Genomic DNA, 21,539 nt, shown 5'->3' on the forward strand with positions numbered 1-21,539 from the left:
CATTTCCATTAATGGTGTAATTAACTCGAGGAGCACGCTCTTGAGCAAGCTTGGTAAATACGGAAGACAGTTTTAAAACATTGAAATCATTATTAGACCCAGGTAACCCAAAAAATCTATGCCATATCCAAAGATCATATGATGCTATTGCTTCCAAAATAATTGTTGGCTCATGTGCATGGCCAGGATACATACCTTTCCATGCAGTTGGGCAATTCTTCTAGGTCCAGTGCATACAATCAATGCTCCCTAACATCCTAGGAAAACCGCGACTTTCGCTAACAGCTAGAAATCTAGCAATGTTTCTTCATTGTTCGGTGACCTCAAGTACTCATCAAAAAAAATTGCAACCACTGCTTTCACAAATTTCTTTAGGCTTTTCATTGCAGTACTTTCTTCAATCCTCAAGTATTCATCCATAAAATCAGCTGCTACTCCACAAGCAAGCATTCTAAGAGCCGTAGTTATTTTTTGAAGAGAAGACAAACCGAGCACTCCATCACCATTTCTTTTCTGAACAAAATATGGTTCATAAGCTTCTACTTCAGATTGAATGCGGAGAAAAAGAGAACGATTCATTCGAAACCTTCTCCAAAATAATTTGGGAGAATTTACTGGTGGATCAGCAAAATAGTCGAGAAAAAGCCTTTGATGGCCTTGCAAAGGATTACACCAAACGAACTCGCGTCGTTTACGAGCAGCATGTCGTGACTTTGATGAAATCTCGGCTTCCATAGAAGCTATTGTAACTGTCTCCAACTCATCATCGGAGTCGGAGTCATAAAGAATCATGTCTAGAAAATGAAGATCCATATATAAAAAATTAATGAGGATAGAATGAAAGAAAAATATTTCATTTAGATTGTGAGAATTAGAGAACATATGTTATTGTTTATAGTAGAAGAATATGACCGTTTAAAAAATTATGACCGCTGATAAATATAGCCGTTGGAATGCACAACAGAATGATTGAAGAATATGGTCTAGTTTTGGATTTGGGGTCTTTATATTTTGCTCGAAACGCACCAGTTGGCAGTGGCGGAGCCAGGAGAGGACGAGGGGGGTCATGTGCCCCCCCTGGATTTTTTTTTTTTTTTTTTTTTTACATTTGTATATAAATAAAACTTTAAATAAAAATAATATTAGAATAAAATGTCAATGGCATTTTTAAATTTATGAAAACAATAATTATTATTTTGTTGAAAATGAAGTGACTACAACAAATTATATTTTTGTGTATAAAAAATTTGTGAAAAAAATCTTAATAAAAAGGTAATATCCATCATTATTGATATGCAAATATAATTAATTTCATTATATACATGTAAAAATTACTAGAGTGTTAGTTATATTTATATGTGGAATTTACCTTTCATATGTTGTTTTACTATTGGTTGGTGATATCATATGTCAATAATGACGCGATATCACTATTATATGAAACGACAATGCTACGTAGCTCAAATTTTGTGGCTCAAAAGTGGCTCAAATAGCCAAAACGACGTCGTTTTGAGTACAGAACAACATAAAAATGACGAAAACGACGTCGTTTTGGCCATTTGAGCCACTTTTGAGCCATAAAGTTTGAGCTACGAGACATTTTCCTATATGAAATTTTTACTCAAATGTGGTGTTTGGGAACTTGGTTCCCAGATTTTTTTTTTTCATTTTTTCCACTAAAAGACAAAGGTTTTGCAAAACAAAAAAAAAAAAACAAGTCCAAACAAAATATCACATCCAACCCCATAATCATTTTATTTTTTCTCTCACAAACATCACATCTAACCACAAAAAAATCCAACTATTTTTCCAAACACTAAAATTTTTTTATCCAATAATATCCTACAACTAAAAAAACCTACACAAAAATCCACTTCCCAAACACCTTATAAAAAATTGATTTATCTTACCATTATATAATTTATTTTACGACTTAAATATATGACTTTTTTACATTGTCCATGATACACTAGTTACACGCAATACTTTCTTTTTGATTTTACTCGAAATTAATTATAAAATTTTATGTAAAATGCTTTTGTAAAATTTTATTATCTTCTTATTATTGATTATGAAAAAAAAAATTAAAGTTGTAATTAATAAGTGCCCCTCCTGATTTATTTTCCTGGCTCCGTCACTGCTAGTTGGCCACTGTGTCGGTGACTTTCTAATGATCCGATCCGTTCATATTTTATAGTTGATTGAGTAGATGACCACAAAAATTTTCAACTCAATCGGAGATCAGCACGATGGCTGACTGAGTCGAACCGCAAACCCCTGTTTCCTTTAGGAAATGCTACTTGATCAAGCCAACTCATTAATTTAATAAAAATAAAAAAGAAAACAAATACAATAAAAAAAATAATATTTTAATATGATTGAATTAGAATGAAAGTTTGATGAAGTGAGTACTAAAAATGTGACTAGCTAAAATAACAAAATAGCTTTGTGAGTTATAATTTAACTAAAAATTTAAAGAGATTGGTGTGGATGCTCTAAGCTTGGTTAATATAATGTAAAGGTCTCTACATTCATTACCAATTGATTTTGAGTTGGATACTTTAACTTGGTATTAGAATTAGAATTGGGTATTAGGTGACTTCTCACCGTTTGTGGTCTAAGGACACATATTAACAAAACTCTTATAAATTTATATTTTTATTTTATAACTATTAGATATATAATTGAAATTTTTCCTTACATAAGGGAACTATCAAAGTGACATTGTTTACCGATGTGATGTTTTCTATCATTATTTATTTTTTGACACCAAAGTGGCATTGTTGGGAGAAGCTACTGGTTGGTCTAGGGCACGGCACATGGTGCTTTAACGATGTTGTGATTAGTAAAGAGAGTGAGATTTATAAATTTATGTTGGTTAATTGAGAAATCTGAGAGATATAATGAATTGTGATTAGCGAATGATATGGTCACTTGGCGTCCCAGGACCAATAAATAATTTTTTCATTGTTTGATGGGCTGCCATATCTCTATGTTAAAAATTTGCAAATTCTCAAGAAAAATTAATAATAATAATAATAATAATAATAATAATAATTTATCTTCAAGAAAAAAATAATGGTAATAATTTATATGTACCTTTAAAAATTAAACAAATTTAAATATATATATATATATTCTGTAAAAAGAAAATAAATGTAATACAAAATAAAAAGATACTTTATTGTTTCATTTGATAAACGGTGGTAGTTGAAAGTGAAAAGATGAGAAATTTCTTGAACAAAAATAATAATAAAAGGAGAAAAAGAAATCAACGGATGGATGAAATAACTCTGAAACTACTCTCATTTTTAATTACATTCTCGCAGTTTGCTTTGTGTTCATTCATTATAGATATAATAATATTATGATGATTTTTTTATTATATTAAATCTCATTATACTAATGGAAATGTGGCAGGTGCTCAAATTGGATTAGCAATTGATTTTTAGATTTCGTCCTAGATCTAATTGGTTATCCAATTACCTAAATCAATAGTTTAAACCATAGTCAAATAAACACAATAGTAAGTGAGCTTGACCCATTAAATAATCACTATATCCACTATTTTGATGTACGGAACTGCTACGTAGCTCGAATTGTCGAGTTCGAAATTGGCTCGAATCCAATTTCAGAAGCAGAGAAAGAGAAGAGAAGGAAGGAGGAGGAGGAGGAAGAGGACTGGAGGGGTCATAATCATAGGGGAGAAGAGAAGGAAGGAGGAGGAGGAGGAAGGAGAAAGGGAAGGGGCTCGGCCGACGGTAGTGGTGCTGCGACGAAGGGGAGGGGCTCAACGGGGTCGGAGGCGACGGCGGTGGTGCTGCGACGATCGCTGGTGCTGTGACGAAGCGGAGGGGCTCGGCCGACGGCAGAAGCAGAGGGGCCCTCTCTTCTCTCCATTCCCTCTTCCCCTCCTCTTTCTCTTCTCCTCTCTTCTTCCTCTCTTCTCTCCCTCTTTCTCCTCTGTTTCAGACCACCCAAAACACCCAAAACGACATTCGAGCCAATTTCGAGCCAAGGTTTTCGAGCTACGGCTCATTTTCCTTTGATATATTGAAATTGGACGATTATGATTCAACTTATAATGTTGTTGTGCTTGAATCATTAATTTAAGTAAGAATTTAAAAATTAATAATAAAAAAAGTAAGTTATATTTTATTTAAATTTAATTTTCATATTTTTTAAAAAAATTTCATATACCTACTAAAATTTATAATATGAACATAGTCTAAAAATCTTTGAGGATTATGATGCACTTCCTTCCATTTCATTTTTTTTAAAAAAAATTGCGTTATCATGATTTTATTATTTTAAAAGTTCAAACGACACAGTTTTTAAATTTTTTATTTAATAGGTTTATTTGGTTTCATCCATGCCATTCTTTTACGGGGAAATATCAAAGTATTGGTAGGTTGAAAAATTAATTACAAATCAATGACAAATTTTATAAATATTAGTAATTAAAATCATAATTTTTTTTATAAATTTATAATTATTTTTAAAAAAATTCACTACTTTGAATTTTTCTTCTTTTTATTTTTCCCAATGAATTGGTTTGATTGTATCGCTAATTATTATGTTTAAATCATGAATTTAGATAAAATCTCGAATCGCTCATGAATTTTAATAAAGTTCAAAAAAAGTGAGAAAAAAAACGTGTGAAATAAAACTGTCAAACTTCAGAATCAAAATTTCAGTACGGATGTTCCATCATAGTTTGAAAACTTACCCAAGCTTTGTACTTGCTTCTCACAAACATAGTTTTACGGTTCACTTCCATCCTATATTGACAACACTCTCCCTCCGCTGAGAATCTTATACGAAACAAAGTTCATTAATCTTTTATTTTTTAAATAAATATAATTTAAATATATAATTATCAATATATAATTATTTTTATATTTATATTTTAGGATGAATTATACTAACAGTTCTTATAATTTAAGACTTGTGTCACTATGATTCATAACTTTTCAATTGTAACAAATTTGACTATAAATTTTGAATTTTATTCCAAATAAGGACAATTGAATATTTCATTGGTTAATTTTAAAGGCAAAATCATCAAGTTAATAAAATATAAACTAATTTGATAAAAAATAAATGTCAAAAAAAATATTTTTGAATTTTTAAAAATTATTTTTACCCACTAAAGATAAAAATTATATAAAATTGATAAATCTTTTAGACGTTTATTTTTTTTACTAAATTAATTTTTATTATGTATTTGGATGATGATCATATAATGGGTAGTCGTTTTTATTTTTATTAAATTAGTTTTTATTTTTCTAAAAGTCAAATATGACAACAACTTTACTATCATTATTAAACCAATCCATTAAATTAAAAAATTTAAAACTAAAAATATTTTATATATTAAATATATCGATTACATATTAAAATTATAACAACCACCTATTACATGATCATTAGCCAAACACATAGGAAAAATTAATTTGGTAAAATAAATAAATAAATAAATGTCTAAAAGATTTATCAATTTTACATAATTTTATTTTTGGTGGGTATAAATAATTTTTAAAAATTTAAAAATATTTTTTTGACATTTATTTTTTTCAAATTAGTTTATATTTTATTAAATTGACGATTTTGACATTAAAATTAATCAAATATATCTTTAATTGTCTTTATTTAAAACAAAATTTACAATTCAATGTTAAATATGTCACAATTGAAAAATTAGGAGATCAAAGTGATACGAGTTCTAAAATATAGAAATTATTAGGGCAAATTACATATACACCCCTCGAGGTTTGGCTAAATTACAGATACCCCCCTGAGGTTTCGGAAATTACATCCCGCCCCCTGAAGTTTGTATTTTCATAACAATTTGCCCCCTGAGGTTTATATTTCATAACAAATTACCCCCTAATTTCTTATGCAAATATAGCATTCAGGGGGGAATTCGTAATTTCTCATACCTCAGGGGGGCATCTGTAATTTAGCCAAACCTCGAGGAGTGTATATGTAATTTGCCCAAATTATTAATATAATTCACCCAATATTTTACTTAATATATCTTAAAAAATTGAACGGTTCAAATCGTGAGAGAGTGACGTAACAAAGCGTTATTTTCTTTTGCTTTAAAGTAGAGAAAAGATAAGCCGGCCTGTTCAAACTATTCGTGACTAGCTAAACCGGTGTAATGTTGAATATGATGGTCTTTCTTCCACTGAGACAAAGGCCTTTCTTCCACTAAGACAAAGGCGGAGAGAGAGAGCCCGGCCTGTTTATCACATATGGGCTTCCCTTACTAGTCTTAAACACCAACCTAGATCCAGCTAAAGTTTTGTTTGGGCTGGTCCAGTCCGTTTAGAATATGGGTTTGGATTCAATGTTAATTTGATAAATTACGGACAAGTCCTTTGCGATAGATTTAAAATACTTATAGGTCTTGTTCACTTTTTAAATGTATCAACAAGTCATAAAATGTTTATTTTGCCTTGATGCTTTTTTGGGGATATTGATAATTTGATAGGTTAAAAAATATATATATATATATATATATATAAATAAATAAGTTTGGTTAATAAGACCATTTCGTAAATTTTTCAGAATTTTATAGAGTTGGAAAGGAATGGGTCGGACCAAGCAAGAAAAGCTTGGGTTGGATTGCAAGTCTTTTGATCAAATAATAATTCTTCTGTTTTAGCTAATCAATTAAAACTAAAACATAAATAAAAAATATAATCTTTTTATGATATATTATTTATGCACTTAGCGTTAACGTGATATTTATAAATATTTATTTTTTAAAATATATTATTAAATATTTTTAAAATAATATTTTTACTCAATCATATTTTGTGTAGTTATTTTGTTGATGGAGCCTTTTTTTGGTGTCCAGTGCTTTAAAGGCTTTTTTTTTTTTTTTAAAAAATATTTTTTTTTTTGGGTTTTTGCTAAGGTTATTTTTATTTTATTTTTTGGTATAAATTTCTTTGATCGTAAGTGTTTTGGCAGTCTTAAGTTTGTATTTTTCTATTTTGTGTGTACTAATTTAATTATACTTTTTATTTTCTTCATTAAAAAATAAAATAAGATGAAAAGTTTTATTATATTATCAAGTTCCTTAGGAAAAAAATTGACTATTATTTTACTTCGTTTATATTAAGAAGAAATTCAATGTAATTGTTTATATTTATGTGTGTGTACCAAATCTATTTGATTATAAATATTCTAAGAATCTTGGATTTATAATTTTTAAAAAGAGTACTTTTTTTAAGAATTATTATTTTATTTTGTTTATATCAAAATTATAAGTATTCTCTGTTTATTTTTTTAATAAATTTATGATGCATAATAATTTTTTTTTAATAATATTGTTTTAATTTGCACACACATCGTGTGTGTGTCAGACTGCTAATATATATATCGGCTGTGATTTAGACCCCCAGTTGGGGCACCCCAGTGACCCAGCGCCACATAGCGCTCTGCTAGTGGCTGAAACCAAAAAAAAAAAAAAAAAAAAAAAAAAAAACTGTTTTTTTATGGCCAATCAGGATATATTTCAAATCTAACCGTACAACGTCCATCATCATCTCACTTACTTACCTCATCTATACACCGAACCAAACAAAACAAAAAAACCCTAATCTAATCGTCTCCCTCCCTCACTCTCTCAGTCTGCTCTCTCTCTCTCACTCTCTCGTTGTTCATCTCATTGCACCGATCACCGCACCGCCGATCTACTCACAGGTAAACTCTCTCTCTCAATCTGTCTCTCTCTCTCTGAGCCCGATGGTTGATTTTTTTTGTTTTATATATATATATATATATCAGATATGATCTAATCTCATCAGATCTTGAACCCTATCTCTCCGATCTAATCTGTCTCCCTCACTCTCTCATCCCATCAGATCAGTCTCATCTCTCTCTCTCTCTCTCTCTCTCTCTCGCCGATCGTTGATTTATTTTGCAACATATCAGATCTGTTAATTTTTTTTTTGTAAGCAACAGATCTGTTTAATGTATGTGTCTGTGTATTGAAACAGATTTTTTGTATGTGTTTTTTTGTAAGCAACAGATTTTTTTTTGTGTATTACAACATATCAGATCTGTTTTTTTGTTTAATCTATGTGTCTGTGTTTTGAACCAATCTATTTTTTGTTAATTTTTAAATTTATAGCAACACATTTTTTGATTTAAATCTGTCTGTGTATTGAAATTGAAATGGGATTTAATTGAAATCTGTCTGTGTATTGAAATTGAAATCGCTAATGCAGAGAAAATCCAATACCAAAAAAATTTGAACAACCACAGAAATTTGAACAAAGCAGAGACCTTCACACAAGTCTTCTCTTAGTTCTATCCCTGGCTAAAAACCAAAGTCCACAAACGGGGTCTGCTCGCTCATACTCTTTTGATGAATTGCAATAGAACTACAACATAACAAATATGCTCCAACAAACACATTCAATTAAGCATTTTTATCAATTCTCTACCCAAAAAAAAAAAATCCACAATTTGAGTGAAAAAAACTGACCTTACGACTGACGACATCGGCGAACTTGCACACAGCTTCAAGCATGTTCTCAATCTGCAACCTCGTGATCGACTTTGAAGCAAGCTTAGGGTTTCAAAGCCAATAATGCCCAACCATTCGCCCCTTATCAAGATTCGCAATTGATCCCTTTTCAGGCTTTTCCATGGCTTTGAAAACCGCCTGAAACTTGGGCACCATCTCCTCCACAAACTCGCCTGTGAATCCGATTCGACTCACATTCAAATACAACCCCAAAGCCTTGTGCTGATAGAGCTAGTCAACGTATCTCCACCACAGCTCTCTCGGATTTTTCAACAACCCTTTCTTTTTTTCCTTCAACAAGCCATCATTGGTCCTTGACAAGCTCGCTGGAATGTCTCAAGCTACGGATTGAGGAGAGAGAGAGTTGAAGCTCGATCGAAGAGCTTTGATCGATTGGGGAAAGCAATCGAGTCTCCTGAAGGTGAAGAAGATGGGGAATGCGATTTTGACTCTGAATTTGGATTCGGATTTAGGTTTGGATTCCGATTCTGATTCATTTTCGGAAAAGAGATTTGGATAGGTTTGGATTTAGAGAGAGGAGAGAGAGAGAGAAAGAGACGAAATAGGAAAGACCGAAAGAGAAATGATATTTGGTTTGAGTGAGTCAAATTTCTTTGTAATATATGGGTGTAGGGTTGAGGGACCTTAAACATTATAAAATAATATTGTGGATCTCTCCCATTACTAAAAATGGGAGAGGGCCCTTAAACTAATTTTTCCTAAAAAAATTCAACATATATATTTTTTAATTTTTTTTATAAATACATTTAGATAAAATACATCTAAAAGTTTTTTTAAAAAAAAACTAAAATATTTATTAAAAAAATCATTAAAAAACAACAAAAATATGGAAAATAAAAAATTCAAAAAATATGTTTAAAATCTTAAAACCAAACAAATGTTTCATATCTCCAAACTGCATTATTTGAATTAAAATAATCAATAAAAATAAAATAAATTAAAATAATAATAATAATAAAATAAAATATCATATTTAATTCATAATTAATTTTTTTTTTTACAACTTGAAATCAACTATAAAAAAAAGTCAACTATCTCCTTAAGTATAATTTTTTTAATTAGATTAAAATAATAAAAAAATTAAAAAGTCAATTAAAATATGTTTTTTATTGTATTCAAAACGACGTGGTTTTGAGTGTTTTTTCTTTTCTTTTTTTTTGTGCGCATCTCCCACAGCGACGAACGAACGAGGACGAACAGCCATAGCAGAAAAGCACTCGGAGTTCTCAGAGCGATTTCCTCACATGGATTTCAATCAAATCTGATCATCCCTCTCTCTCTCTCTATATATATATGTTTGTATGTATGTATGTATGTATGTATATGATTGTTTTCAGATTCTGATGATTCTGATCTCCGCTACCATTACTTTGTTCACAATTTTACTAGGATTTGTTAGTTTTCTAGAAATGTGCCTTTAATTGCTTTTTACAGTATTATGTGAAATAGAGATCAATTTCCATATGACTAATCAGCTAGTGTGAGTTCAAACCCAAAAATTGTGAATCATGGGTTGAGAGAGGAGGGCAACCAAATTTTTTATTTATTTATTTTTAATTTTTAAACCAAAGACAAAAGTATAAATTTTTTTAGTTTTGAGTTCTCTTTTGGCAAAATAAATTGTTACATTTTATTCTCTTCATCTTCTGATTTATTTCAATCTTAACCTTATGTTGACATTTGATAATGAAAGAAGACCGGAAAAATCACATCTATTTGTGTTAACATAAGTAGATTTTTTTATTTTTTTGTTAACTTAATGTATCTATGTATATGGATAGATAGATCGACTACATGTACGAATAAAGTGGTAAAAAAATTAGTAATTCATGGGAAAATCACCCCATGATGGAGTTGCTTGAGAAAATACATGCACATGTCAATTTCATCATGTTTATGTATATAAATCAGCTCTTGAATGAGCATTTTTATAGTAAAATTCACTTGCCACTTTTCCATCATCTTTTCATAACAGAAGGTTGAGATTAAAGCAAATAAGAAGATTAAGGGGCAAACTGTATCAATTTTTAGTTGAAAAGGGTAAAATTACAACAAGCCATAGTTAAGGCGGGGTAAAGTGTAATTTTCCTTTTTTATATAAAAAAAAAAAATTAAAGAATTTATGCTTACATAATGAATTCATGTAACCCTGAATCTTGATTCTTGATTTGTTTAATTACCCCTTTTTCTTTCTCTTATTCTTCTGTGTTGGCTTTGTTTTTTTTTATCAATGTGTGAAGTGGTGGCACTTGTTTTCAGCTGAGAATTGAACGCTCACACTTGCAATGGAGAAAGGCATTAACTGTTGCTTCTCAGCTATGATGACAAATTCATATACTTTTGTTATTACTAGTATTGCCGCCTTTATCGTGATGCGGGTTTTGTATGTTATATATTGGAGTGGCAAACCACTTTGTACTAAGCCTGCAAAGCCTTTCAGCACCCTCATTGTTCTGGGTTCAGGTTTGCTCTTTAGTCTGCAGTTATTTTCTCATGTTTCGGACTTGTTTGGAATTACCCTGTTCTTATTATTGGTGTCAATTCTAATGTAGGGGGTCATACAGCGGAGATGCTAAATCTCTTATCGGTGTTGAATACCGACAGATTTGCTCCTAGATTTTACATTGCAGCTGCCACCGATAATATGAGTCTGCAGAAGGCACGCTTGTTTGAGAATTCCTTGATTGATAAGGTAGATTGCGTTCAACTGGTATATCTGGTTACCGTTGCTTATATAATTCATGTGAATACTCTCATTTCATAACGGGAACCTTGTGAATTCCACGTATGTTCCTCCATATGCTGGCTTCTATCTCCCTATTTTTTTGGTTTCCCACCTCTCCCATCACATATCATCTATCTGCATTGTTGATGATTTCTAAAATTAACAAATATTGGGCTGTCTCTGAGGCTAAAGTGATTTCCTGACTATTCTGACTGTTGGTGAAGAATAGTTATAATCGTCTGTTATAGTGCACATGTATAGGTTACAGATCTCTAAGATTACTGTTGATTTTCCTATTAAAAAAGTTTTGTTGTCGATTTGAAGGACTTGCAACAATATGAAGGGGTATGTAATATTGTGTGTGAGATTCAGGCACGATTCTAGTTTTATGAAACATTTTGTCTGTACACAGGCACTGTAATGTCCCATCAATCTTATTGCAAAAAATTACATGCTTGAATGAATTGAAAATCTCCTCATAAAGAAGTGTTGTACTTAGAGCACCTATTGCATTCTGTCTTTACTCTGAAGTGTTCAGGATTGAAAATCTGTGTCCAAAAATGTGTAATGATATGTGTTTCTGCTACAGTATTATGTTGATGGTTTCTTGAATTATTAAATGATAATTGAGAATTGATAAGACAAATGAAGCTTTACTACTAACTACCAAGAGACGAAGTAGCTAGAAATCCTCTGAGAGGAGCAATCAAACATGTCTTTTGAAATTGGGAACCTAGCTTATTTGAAAAACAAAATGGGGAACCTAGCCAATGCTAGGCTAAGAACTGTCAATTTATGCCTGGAGGTAACTCTTTGTTCTGGTGGGCAAATTCTCCGTGTAATGTAGTCATTGTAGCCTCTAACTTGGTGTTACTGAATGAAAACTTAATGTTGTATTGCTCTACTAGCAATGGAAAAATTGAATCCAAGATTCAGAGATCACAGCATGTTTTGCATCAAATCTGTGCCCTAAACTCACTTTCTTCATTAAAGCAAGTACCCACCTGATGAAAGACTGACTTTTTCAGAGGGTCTTTTGCTCCATCAGTTTTATTATCCCAGTTATTGCCTCAAGCTTCCCTCTTGTGAGATCACCTTGCTTCACAAACAACTGTATGCTAAAGTCTCCTTAACATCTTGCTATGATAACTTTGTCCAAATAGCTCTATGTCACAGAGACTTCCAATACCCTTCTCCACACAAATTTGTGTCCTCTTGAAGGTTATACTTAGACTTGAAGCTTTGCTATGCCCTAGCTTTGTGACTTAGAGAAACTCTGAAGTCAAAATAGAAAGAATTCCCTCTATACCAGTGGTTTAGATGCCAATATTATGAGCGTAAACAATAGGTAGCATGCGGAGGGAATATCAGAGTTTGCTTACGTATAGAGAGAAATTATTAAATTCTAGGCTGATACTTCTTCTATTATGGTTGCTTATTTGGGCTCGGTAGGGCATGGTTGTCACTACAAATACTTTTTTTTGGGAGCCTTACAAATGTTTATTTTTTTTAATTATAAATACTAGGATAAGTTAGCTGCCACATTGTGTTATCCTGTACTTTGTTGCTGCTTTACCATGTACTAATATGTTCTTAAATGGTTCTCTATAGACAGGAGTGGTAGAGAACGCTCAGTTTATGCAGATATATCGAAGCCGAGAAGTAGGCCAGTCGTATTTAACTTCTGTTGGGACAACCTTAACTGCTATCATTCATGCTCTGTGGCTAATGATTAAAATCAGACCCCAAGTGGTACTATATATATACCCTGTATTTTTTTTCTTTGCTGTGAATGTGTTCTTAATTTTCTTTCTTTCACTTCAGTATTTTAGTTGTTATATTTTTTTTCATATTTTGTTGCAGATTATATGCAACGGCCCTGGCACTTGTGTGCCTCTATGTGTTATTGCTTTCCTCTTTAAGGTTTGGATACCTTGACTTAAAAAGTGTATATGTTCAGAAAAATTTCTTTTTCCCTTTTTACTAGTTTCATATGCTTCAATTCTTGATCCTTTATGATGAGGATGGAGCTCATTGTGCAAATTTTCAATGTTATTTACAGGTTGTGGGTATTAGATGGTCATCTACTTTTTATGTTGAAAGCATAGCGAGAGTGAAGAGGTTATCTTTAAGTGGATTGCTTCTTTACCAGTTACGCATGGCAGATCAATTCTTTGTGCAATGGCCACAACTACAGAAGAAATATCCTAGAGCTCACCTTGTGGGTTGCCTCATGTAGTTGATTCAATACAACCTTTGCTGTGAGTACTCTCATTTTGACCACCCAGTATTTGTCGTCTAACCTGCATCTTTAAAGTCTATTCTTCTTGGTCTTCTATGTTAATTCTTGAGCCAAGAGTGTGGTTATTGCATTACTGAAATAGGGTATTGTAGTTATCTATGAAGCATGGATACGGGTACAAATACTAGTACTGGTACGACACGGGTACGTTGATACGATAAAATCTAAAAAAAAGTAGGGTACAGTTATGGTTTGGTACGTTTGTAAAAAAATATTTATTTTTAATCTAGAGTAATGCAAAAATTGATTAAATAGTTTAATTTGTTAATATCCAACCTACGATTAACATTTATTCCAAAAGTAAAGGTATAAATTAAAATTAAATGTCAAAATATTAAATAACTTACAAATCATACCTTAATTTTAAAATCATACTAAGTATAAAACTAAAAATAAAAAAGAAGTCTAGTGAAAGGAATTTTATCTTTATAGTAGAAGAAAATATTATTTTAACTGAGGTACAGTATGGTTTGGATATATACTAGGCATGTCTGGATACGTTAAAAATTAAGAAGAAAAAATTTGAGTACGTATTTCGTATACCCGGTACGTATGTAGAAGTACCATATGCTGGTAAGTACCCAGTATGGGTACGACATGTTTTTCGAAGTACCCATACTTCATAGATAGTTATGTTATTGGTTCTCATCAGTGGAGAAGGGAAATCATTAATTAGATGATATAAAGTTAGGTGGTGTTTGATAAAATTGAAGACTAAAAATTAAGTATTGAAAATTGAATACTGGATTTTTTAATCTGAAAAACTGTTTAATAAAAATTTGAATGTTAAATTAAAAATAATTTGTTTGATATGTATGAACTCAAATTTAAAATTTATTATTTTTAAATTTTGTATTTCGATTTTTATATTGTGTTGGTAGTGGTGGTGGTGGCGGCGGTAGTGGTAACGGTAACGGTAATGGTAATGTTGGCGGCGGCGGCGGCGGCAACGGCAACATCAACGTCAACGTCAACGGTAGTATTGATGGCGGTGGTAGCAATAGCAGTAAAATGATAATAATGTTTATAACAACAATGATAATAGTGATAAACATGGTGGTGGTGGTGGCGGCGGCGGTGGCATGATGATAGCGGTAGTGGTGGTCAGTGGCAAAGGCAGCAAGAGACGAGGGGGGTCACATGCCCCCCCTGAATTTTGGGATTTTTTTTTTGCAAATATAAAGAAAGAGGGTGACTATTGGTTCAATGGTTAAGACTTAGCCTGATAACCTTAAGGTTATGGGTTCGAGTTTTGGGACCACCACTTTGTGCATTATGTCAAAAGTTAGGTGTGTACTCAATCTTTCTCCTCTCAAACACACATTAATGTGTACTAATTAGGCGTTGTTGTTGTTGTTGCTGTTTTGTTGCAAATATAAAGAAAATATTTTAAATAAAAAAAATTACAAAAATATTATTAGAGTGAAATGTCAATGACATTTTAAAAATTATGAGAATAATAATGGTTGTTTTGAATGAAAATGAAGAGACTATTATAAACCATATCGTCTATGAAAATTTTATGAAATTTTTTGAATATAACGGTGATGTCATTATTATTAACATGCAAATATAAGTAATATCACTATAAAGATATGAAATTTATTGGATTGTTAGTTACATCTGACAATTAGTTGGTGATATCACATACTAATGATGACGTGATATTACCATTATATTGAATTTTTAATCAAATTTTATATAAATATTTTTTTTTATCATTATATAATTTATTTTAAGACTTATATCCGTATTTTTTTATATTGTCCATGATATACTAATTATAAATAACATTATTTTTTTTGATATTTCTCGAAATCAATCGTAAAAACTTACGTTAAATATTTTTGTAAAATTTTTCAATACTATAATTAATAAGTGTCCCCTCTAATTTGATTTTCTAGCTCTGCCACTGGTGGTGGTGGTAGTGGTGGCGATGGCGGTGGCATGATAGTAGCAGTAACGATGGTGATTGTGGTGAATTTATAATAGTGTATATCCATATTTATATTTAGCATTTATAAATCCAATTAGAATTAAATAAGTTTCACATGATTTAAAATTTTCATAAGTTTTAGCTTATATTTTAAGAGTCTTTTAAATTTTTAAGTGATTTCAAATATGGTTATCCAACGAGTTTAATTAATTATCACTTAATATATTCAATTTTAAGTAATGAATCATATTATCAAGTATTCCCTTATTAACAAACTCAATTTGATGATTCTAAATTTGAATAAATTTTAGTACTTTAGTCAACGTGGGGAACTCGGACACAACACCACCCACTATGGATTAAGTAGATTGGACTCTGAAATCTTCTTGTCCTCGGATAATTATCTCAGGGTTTGAGGCCTTTGCGATGGTTGTAACTTTGTACACTAGTGTTTGTTACCTACAATTATATATGTCAGCTATAGTTTGTTTGATTTTTAACTAATGTTCCAGTAGTTTAAAAAATTATGTGAAAGAATTAGATACAAGATTTACTTATTATAAAATAATTATTTCGTTTTGTATATATTATGCACATATATAACTATATTATACACTGTATTCCTAGATAATATAGTATCAAGGTATAATTATTCGTGGCGTGTCCGAACCTTGTCCAAGTCCATGTCCATTTTTGAAATTTGCCATGTTTGTGTTGTGTCATATCCATGTCCCGTGTCTATGCTTCATAGTTTTGGCTTTTCAGGTGATGTGTGCAGGCTGTTAATTAGCTCTTCCATTACCATCTATTTCCCTGAGGTCTAGGTTTTCTAATAGATTTGGATTGCCCTGAGAATTACTCTATATTCTACTTGAGTTCATAGATAGACCATCTTGTGATAAGGGTTTTGCCAAAAAAAAGGGATGGTAAAGGTTTATGGTGTAAAGTTACGCCTAAAATATTGAAGTACCTGTATAAAGAGAACTAGAAGCATTTGTAGGAATTGTAACCTGATATGTAATTTTAAAGCTAGTCATATAGTATGATTGCTGAAGTTACACTCTTTTTTGTTTCAGGTATTAAGGATTTCGATAAGCTAATTTTTATGGGGCATGGTAGACTTGATTGTCTAGTGTATAGTTCTTATTTTGTAGTCTAATGTATAGAAGGGATGGCTTTGGTAGCTAAGAAATTACACAAGTTTCTTGTAGTGTATAGCATTGTTGATTTATGTTGACAATGATCCAATTTGCTGATCCAATCTTCTGATCTTTTTAGCATCTTATTTCCAAAAAGTAAGGAAATGATGCAAGTTTCAATTGCAGAATGTGCTGTATTTTTCCATTTTTCTCCTGCTGGTGTTTGAACCAGAGGAATCTGTGTAACCATGTGAATTCATGTCTAGTGTTTTGTTTAGTTTGTTTCTTTCTTTTTTTTTTTTTTATTGAATATTTTTTAATGGGATATGGTAAGCATATGTCATTCATGGCACTTAGATATGAAATGTTTTACTAATTAATGTTTCTTATTTCCATCCCAAATTCCCAATAATCCCAAGGTTTGGTCATATACACCTACCCATCTTTTGTGCTTAACTTTACCAGGCTAGGCAAGTAGCTTCATAGAAAAGAAATCAATTTAAAGGAATCATTTTATTTACCTAGATTCACCATAATTTGGAAATTATATGAAGAAAACCTTAAATCCCAGTTCCATGAAAATACATAAATACTTTATTTTGTCCTTCTTTATGGCGTTTCACATTGATTTAAAGATTAGAAAGTTGATACAAAGTATATTTTACTGGAAGAGTTGAAATCTTTCCAAATAGTAGGAACACAGAAGGATGACACTAGTCTCAAATGTGCCCTAGCTTTTTGTTTGTTTTCGATTTTTATTGGAAATTCGCATTTAATCGTAGACTAGCCTCTTTGAACGAGGGAAACTTTTGCCATTTTCACTTCGGGTCTTCACCTTGGAGTTCAAATCATCGAGATAATGCGGATTGACGCACAAAAATTTGATTGGAAATTCTCATTTACTCATAGACTAACCTCTTTCAACAGGGAAACTTCAGAAGCCCCATTGCCATTTTCACTTCCGGTCTTGGCCTTGGAGTTCAAATCATCGAGATAATGCTGATAGATGTACGAAACAAACCCCCAAATGGCTAACAACATAGCTATTACCTTCACTCCATCCATCAAGTACTAATTACATTGGAGAAGAGCGAAGATACCTCAAAAATCAACCCCACTGCACCAACTGAGAAAACCTGCCATGAGATAGCTTCCCATACCAGAGTCATTATGTAGGACACCTTGCCCAGTTCAAACTCGCCCATTTCTTCCTTCAGGCCCTTCCACTCTCTGCCAGCGAAAAGCCCCACTAGGATCGCACCAGTTGCGACCAGTGACTGGTAGATTATCATATCCAAAACCACTCCAAAATTAAATTCTCCCTTTTTAGGATCTTCTGGTAGGATAGTTGTGTCAAAGAGATCATCAATGCATACCCTGCAGATGCACCAACGGTGCATAAGAAGCCAATTAGGTACTTTCCTTCAGAGATTTTAGTGGAACCTGAAGAATCATTCTGGAAGACGAGTAGGGTAGAGGATATGGTGAGGACTAGAGAATTGACTATGAAAGGAGTGAACTTTTGTGAGTTGAGGAAGTAGGAGAATTAGGCATTGAAGCCCAACTGACTTGCACAGATGAGAGAGTAAGTAGAGACGGGAAGGTTCAAGAGCCCAATTGAATACAACATTGCAACTGCCACTAGGAATACACCGAGGAAAACATAGAGCGATGCGAGAGTTAAGGCCGAAGGTGGCTTTGTATGGTCATTGTTGGTAGGTTTGTTTTTTGTTGGTGAGATGTAGAAGGGAAGGAGGGGCTGGGAAACCAGCAGTTTGGACGAGTGTTGCCATCCATTTGCTCTTGCCACCTTTGTCGAAGTATAAGCGCCCCAACAGTAGAGCAACTGATTGGCCGGAGAGGAGAGAGAGCGTGTAGATGGCCATTCGGAGCCACCATGTATAATCTGAGTCGAGGAACTCTTGATCGGTGACTGATATCAGCATTTTCAGGTGAGTTTGCTTCCTTGGCTTCCTCTACTGATAGAATAGTAGCATTAACAAAAAAGAGTTAGTATTATCTACCCCACTTCCCTCCTGCACAAGGAGAATGATTTGTGCATGGAAAATAAATATATCTATTTTATTATATAAAGCATGAACCTTGTTTTGTGTAAACACTCTCACCAATCATATTAAATCACGTGTCCCTTGACACTCATCCCTTTCCCCTTATCTCTCTCTTCCCCACCCCTCGCCCGTGGCACCATTGACCACCTTCACTACCTTCCCCACTACCAATCTCCCCTCTCTCCTTTCACTAATCTCTCATGGCTATAGAATCCCTTGAATCTCTCAACCGTCACCCTTTTCCTCTCATCTCTCTCGCTCTCTTCCCCACCACCTCACTCGCACCACCCACCAGCTGCCATCCAAACTCATCCCTACCAGCAGCTCAAGGATATTTGTTCATGTAGTTTGCTTAATCTGGTTATATCATGAAGTAATAGTTTGCTACAAAAGGGTTGTATCTTGTGTTTTAATGAAATTTTCAAAACAATTAGTTGTGTTTTGTTACATGGTATCTAAATATTTGTTTTCTTATCTGTCTCCTTATTGTGGGACAAAGTGAATCAACATGTGTACTGCTAGGTATGATAATCCGTTAAAAAAACTAGCATCATCAACAGTCTAGGTAAAATGAACTAATGACAATAATTTTGGAGGGTAATTGTTAAAATTACTAGTTCAATGGTACAGGTGTGATAGTGTGATATTCCAAAACGATACCTGCAGGGAGACTATTTACTTTCTGTTACCTTGTGTACTCATTTTGGTGAAGTTATCTTTTTTGCAAACGTGTAGGTATGGCAACAGGGCGAGGTTGGGGTTGTAGTCCCCATCCCGGTCCCCTTCTTTGTCAAGGTGGGGAGGGGAACTAGGGAGGTGGTAGGGGGAGCAAAAAAGTGTCAGATAATTTGACACTTTTAAGCTATGAAGCACGGGTATACCGGTACTGGTACGATACGGGTACGTCGATATGGTATCCAAAAAAAATAAGGTACGGGTACGGCTTTGGCTTGGTATGCTTGTAAAAAAATATTTATTTTTAATTTAGAGTAATATAAAAATTAATTAAATGGTTTAATTTGTTAAGATCTAATTTATAATTAACATTTAATGTCAAAAATAAAAATATAAATCAAAATTAAATGTCAATATATTAAATAACTTACAAACCATTGTTTAATTTTAAATCATGCTAAGTATAAAACTAAAAATAAAAAAAAGAAATCTAGTGAAAGAAGTTTTATCTCTGTAGTAGAAAAAAAAATATCATTTCAATTGAGTTACGGTACAGCTTGAGTATATATTAGATATATTTGCGTACGTTAAAAATTTAGAAGAAACAATTTGGGTACGTTTTTCGTATACCCGGTACGTATGCAGAAGTATCATACGAGGTACCATATGTCGGTAAGTATCCAATATAGGTACGGCATGTTTTCCGAAGTACTTATGCTTCATAGCTTTTAAGAGGGGGGATGGCACTAATCAGAAAGAATTTATATAGCATATGAGTGACCAAATATTGATCAGTAATGGCTAAAAAGATTAAAAATGAGAGATCGAGAGGTAAAAAATGAGATATATATGAATGTCTTGATGTTTGATTCTTATTATATATAAGAAATTCAAATATATATGGATATATTTATATAATTTATTTAATATAATTGGGACAGACAGGAAAGGAAAAAAACAGGGCGGTAAAGCAAATACCGTCCCCTCCCCTCCCCTCTTTTCTTAGCAAAGGGGGGAAATCGCACATAATTTGGGGAGGGAATGCTGGAGGGAGGCAAATCGGCATCCCTACCAACAAGTATATATACTAAATGGTTGGAATAGAACATGGAATATATATAAATATATATAAAATAAATGTTGTGTTTGGTTGAGAGATTTGAGGAGGGATTTGGAAAGAGAAATGGAAAAGGTAGGTGAAATATGAAAAAAATATACCTACATTTCACATAGTTTCACACACCTTTTCTCTTGCCCTTTCCAAATCCCTCTCCAAATTCCCTAACCAAACACAACAAAAAAGTCTCATTGATTTGATTGTTTGGAGAACTGATTTATGAAAAGGAAAAATAAAGAAGTGACTTACCATGGATTTGTGTTTGCAGGTTTTGAGCTTCTCCCATGAAGATGTGAAAGTTCCAACAAGATTTAAGCTTACAAAAAGGTATAGGTGACAAAGTGATCCTTGTTGTATAGGAAGATCATATATGGATGATGACATTACTCATGCAATTCTGGCCAGGTGTTGAGAGCAAATGCCAGGTGTTGAGACACTACTTACAGTAAAAAAAACAGGCTAATATGGTCATTTACTACATGCTATTACGTGGCAAGTCACAACAAAACTAAGTGCATCCTTTTTTCTTTTTTTTCTTTTTTGGAAGGAACTAAAGTACATCCTCATTCATGTGTTCTACTCTAATAGGAAAATAATATGTAGTGTTTGGCCGAGTTTTAAAATTATGATTTGAGAATAGAGTTATATTTTGAGTTTGTGAGTTTTGAAATTATGATTTGAAAATAAAAAATTTATTTAGTTATGAATTTTGAATTTAGTTTTTAATTTTTGATGCAATATATAAAATGAGTAAAGTGAGTTTTTAAATGAGTTTTTAAAACTTAATTCAAAAATTTATAACTCATAATAAAAACTCTATTAAAAATTCTATTCAAAACTCATAATCAAACTCTTTTTAACATTCAATTCAAAAAAAATAATTTGTCATTTTAGTCTAAAAAAATAATTTCTTTATTTAAAAAATATAAAAAATGAATATAATTTTTTTTTTTTTTTTTTAAATAACAGGTAGCGATTGGCAATTGTATAAAAATAAAATAAAATAA

The 21,539-nt window shown here is 32.2% G+C and overlaps 2 protein-coding genes and 1 pseudogene across 23 annotated transcripts; 1 reads left to right on the forward strand and 2 right to left on the reverse strand.

The window, feature by feature from the left end:
* Positions 1-285: 285 nt before the first annotated feature.
* On the reverse strand, positions 286-792 carry LOC114299816 (uncharacterized). The gene has a single exon (XM_028244643.2). It carries the CDS (start codon positions 790-792, stop codon positions 286-288), a length of 507 nt encoding a protein of 168 aa, XP_028100444.2.
* Positions 793-7,420: 6,628 nt separating this feature from the next.
* On the forward strand, positions 7,421-21,155 carry LOC114299826 (UDP-N-acetylglucosamine transferase subunit ALG14-like protein). Of its 22 annotated transcripts, XR_014339503.1 has the most exons (9): positions 7,558-7,719; positions 9,746-9,880; positions 10,829-11,032; positions 11,122-11,261; positions 12,906-13,046; positions 13,158-13,217; positions 13,357-13,555; positions 19,476-19,671; positions 20,801-21,155. XR_014339503.1 is itself a non-coding variant. In XM_082886429.1 (8 exons), the coding sequence occupies exons 3-7, from the start codon at positions 10,855-10,857 to the stop codon at positions 13,531-13,533; spliced, it is 696 nt and encodes a 231-aa protein (XP_082742555.1). In that variant the 5' UTR covers positions 7,558-7,719; positions 9,746-9,876; positions 10,810-10,854; the 3' UTR covers positions 13,534-13,555; positions 20,801-21,155. The 22 variants fall into 22 exon arrangements, 16 of the variants coding, with proteins under 16 accessions (XP_028100454.2, XP_082742559.1, XP_082742564.1 ...); XR_014339501.1 differs by lacking the exon at positions 9,746-9,880 and having other exon boundaries at positions 7,421-7,719; positions 10,810-11,032; XM_082886429.1 differs by lacking the exon at positions 19,476-19,671 and having other exon boundaries at positions 9,746-9,876; positions 10,810-11,032.
* Positions 17,575-18,804, reverse strand: LOC114299817 (putative purine permease 10 pseudogene; annotated as a pseudogene).
* Positions 21,156-21,539: the final 384 nt, after the last annotated feature.

This window comes from Camellia sinensis, chromosome 9 (assembly GCF_055761805.1).
Source record: "Camellia sinensis isolate YWXY chromosome 9, ASM5576180v1, whole genome shotgun sequence".
NCBI lineage: Eukaryota > Viridiplantae > Streptophyta > Magnoliopsida > Ericales > Theaceae > Camellia > Camellia sinensis.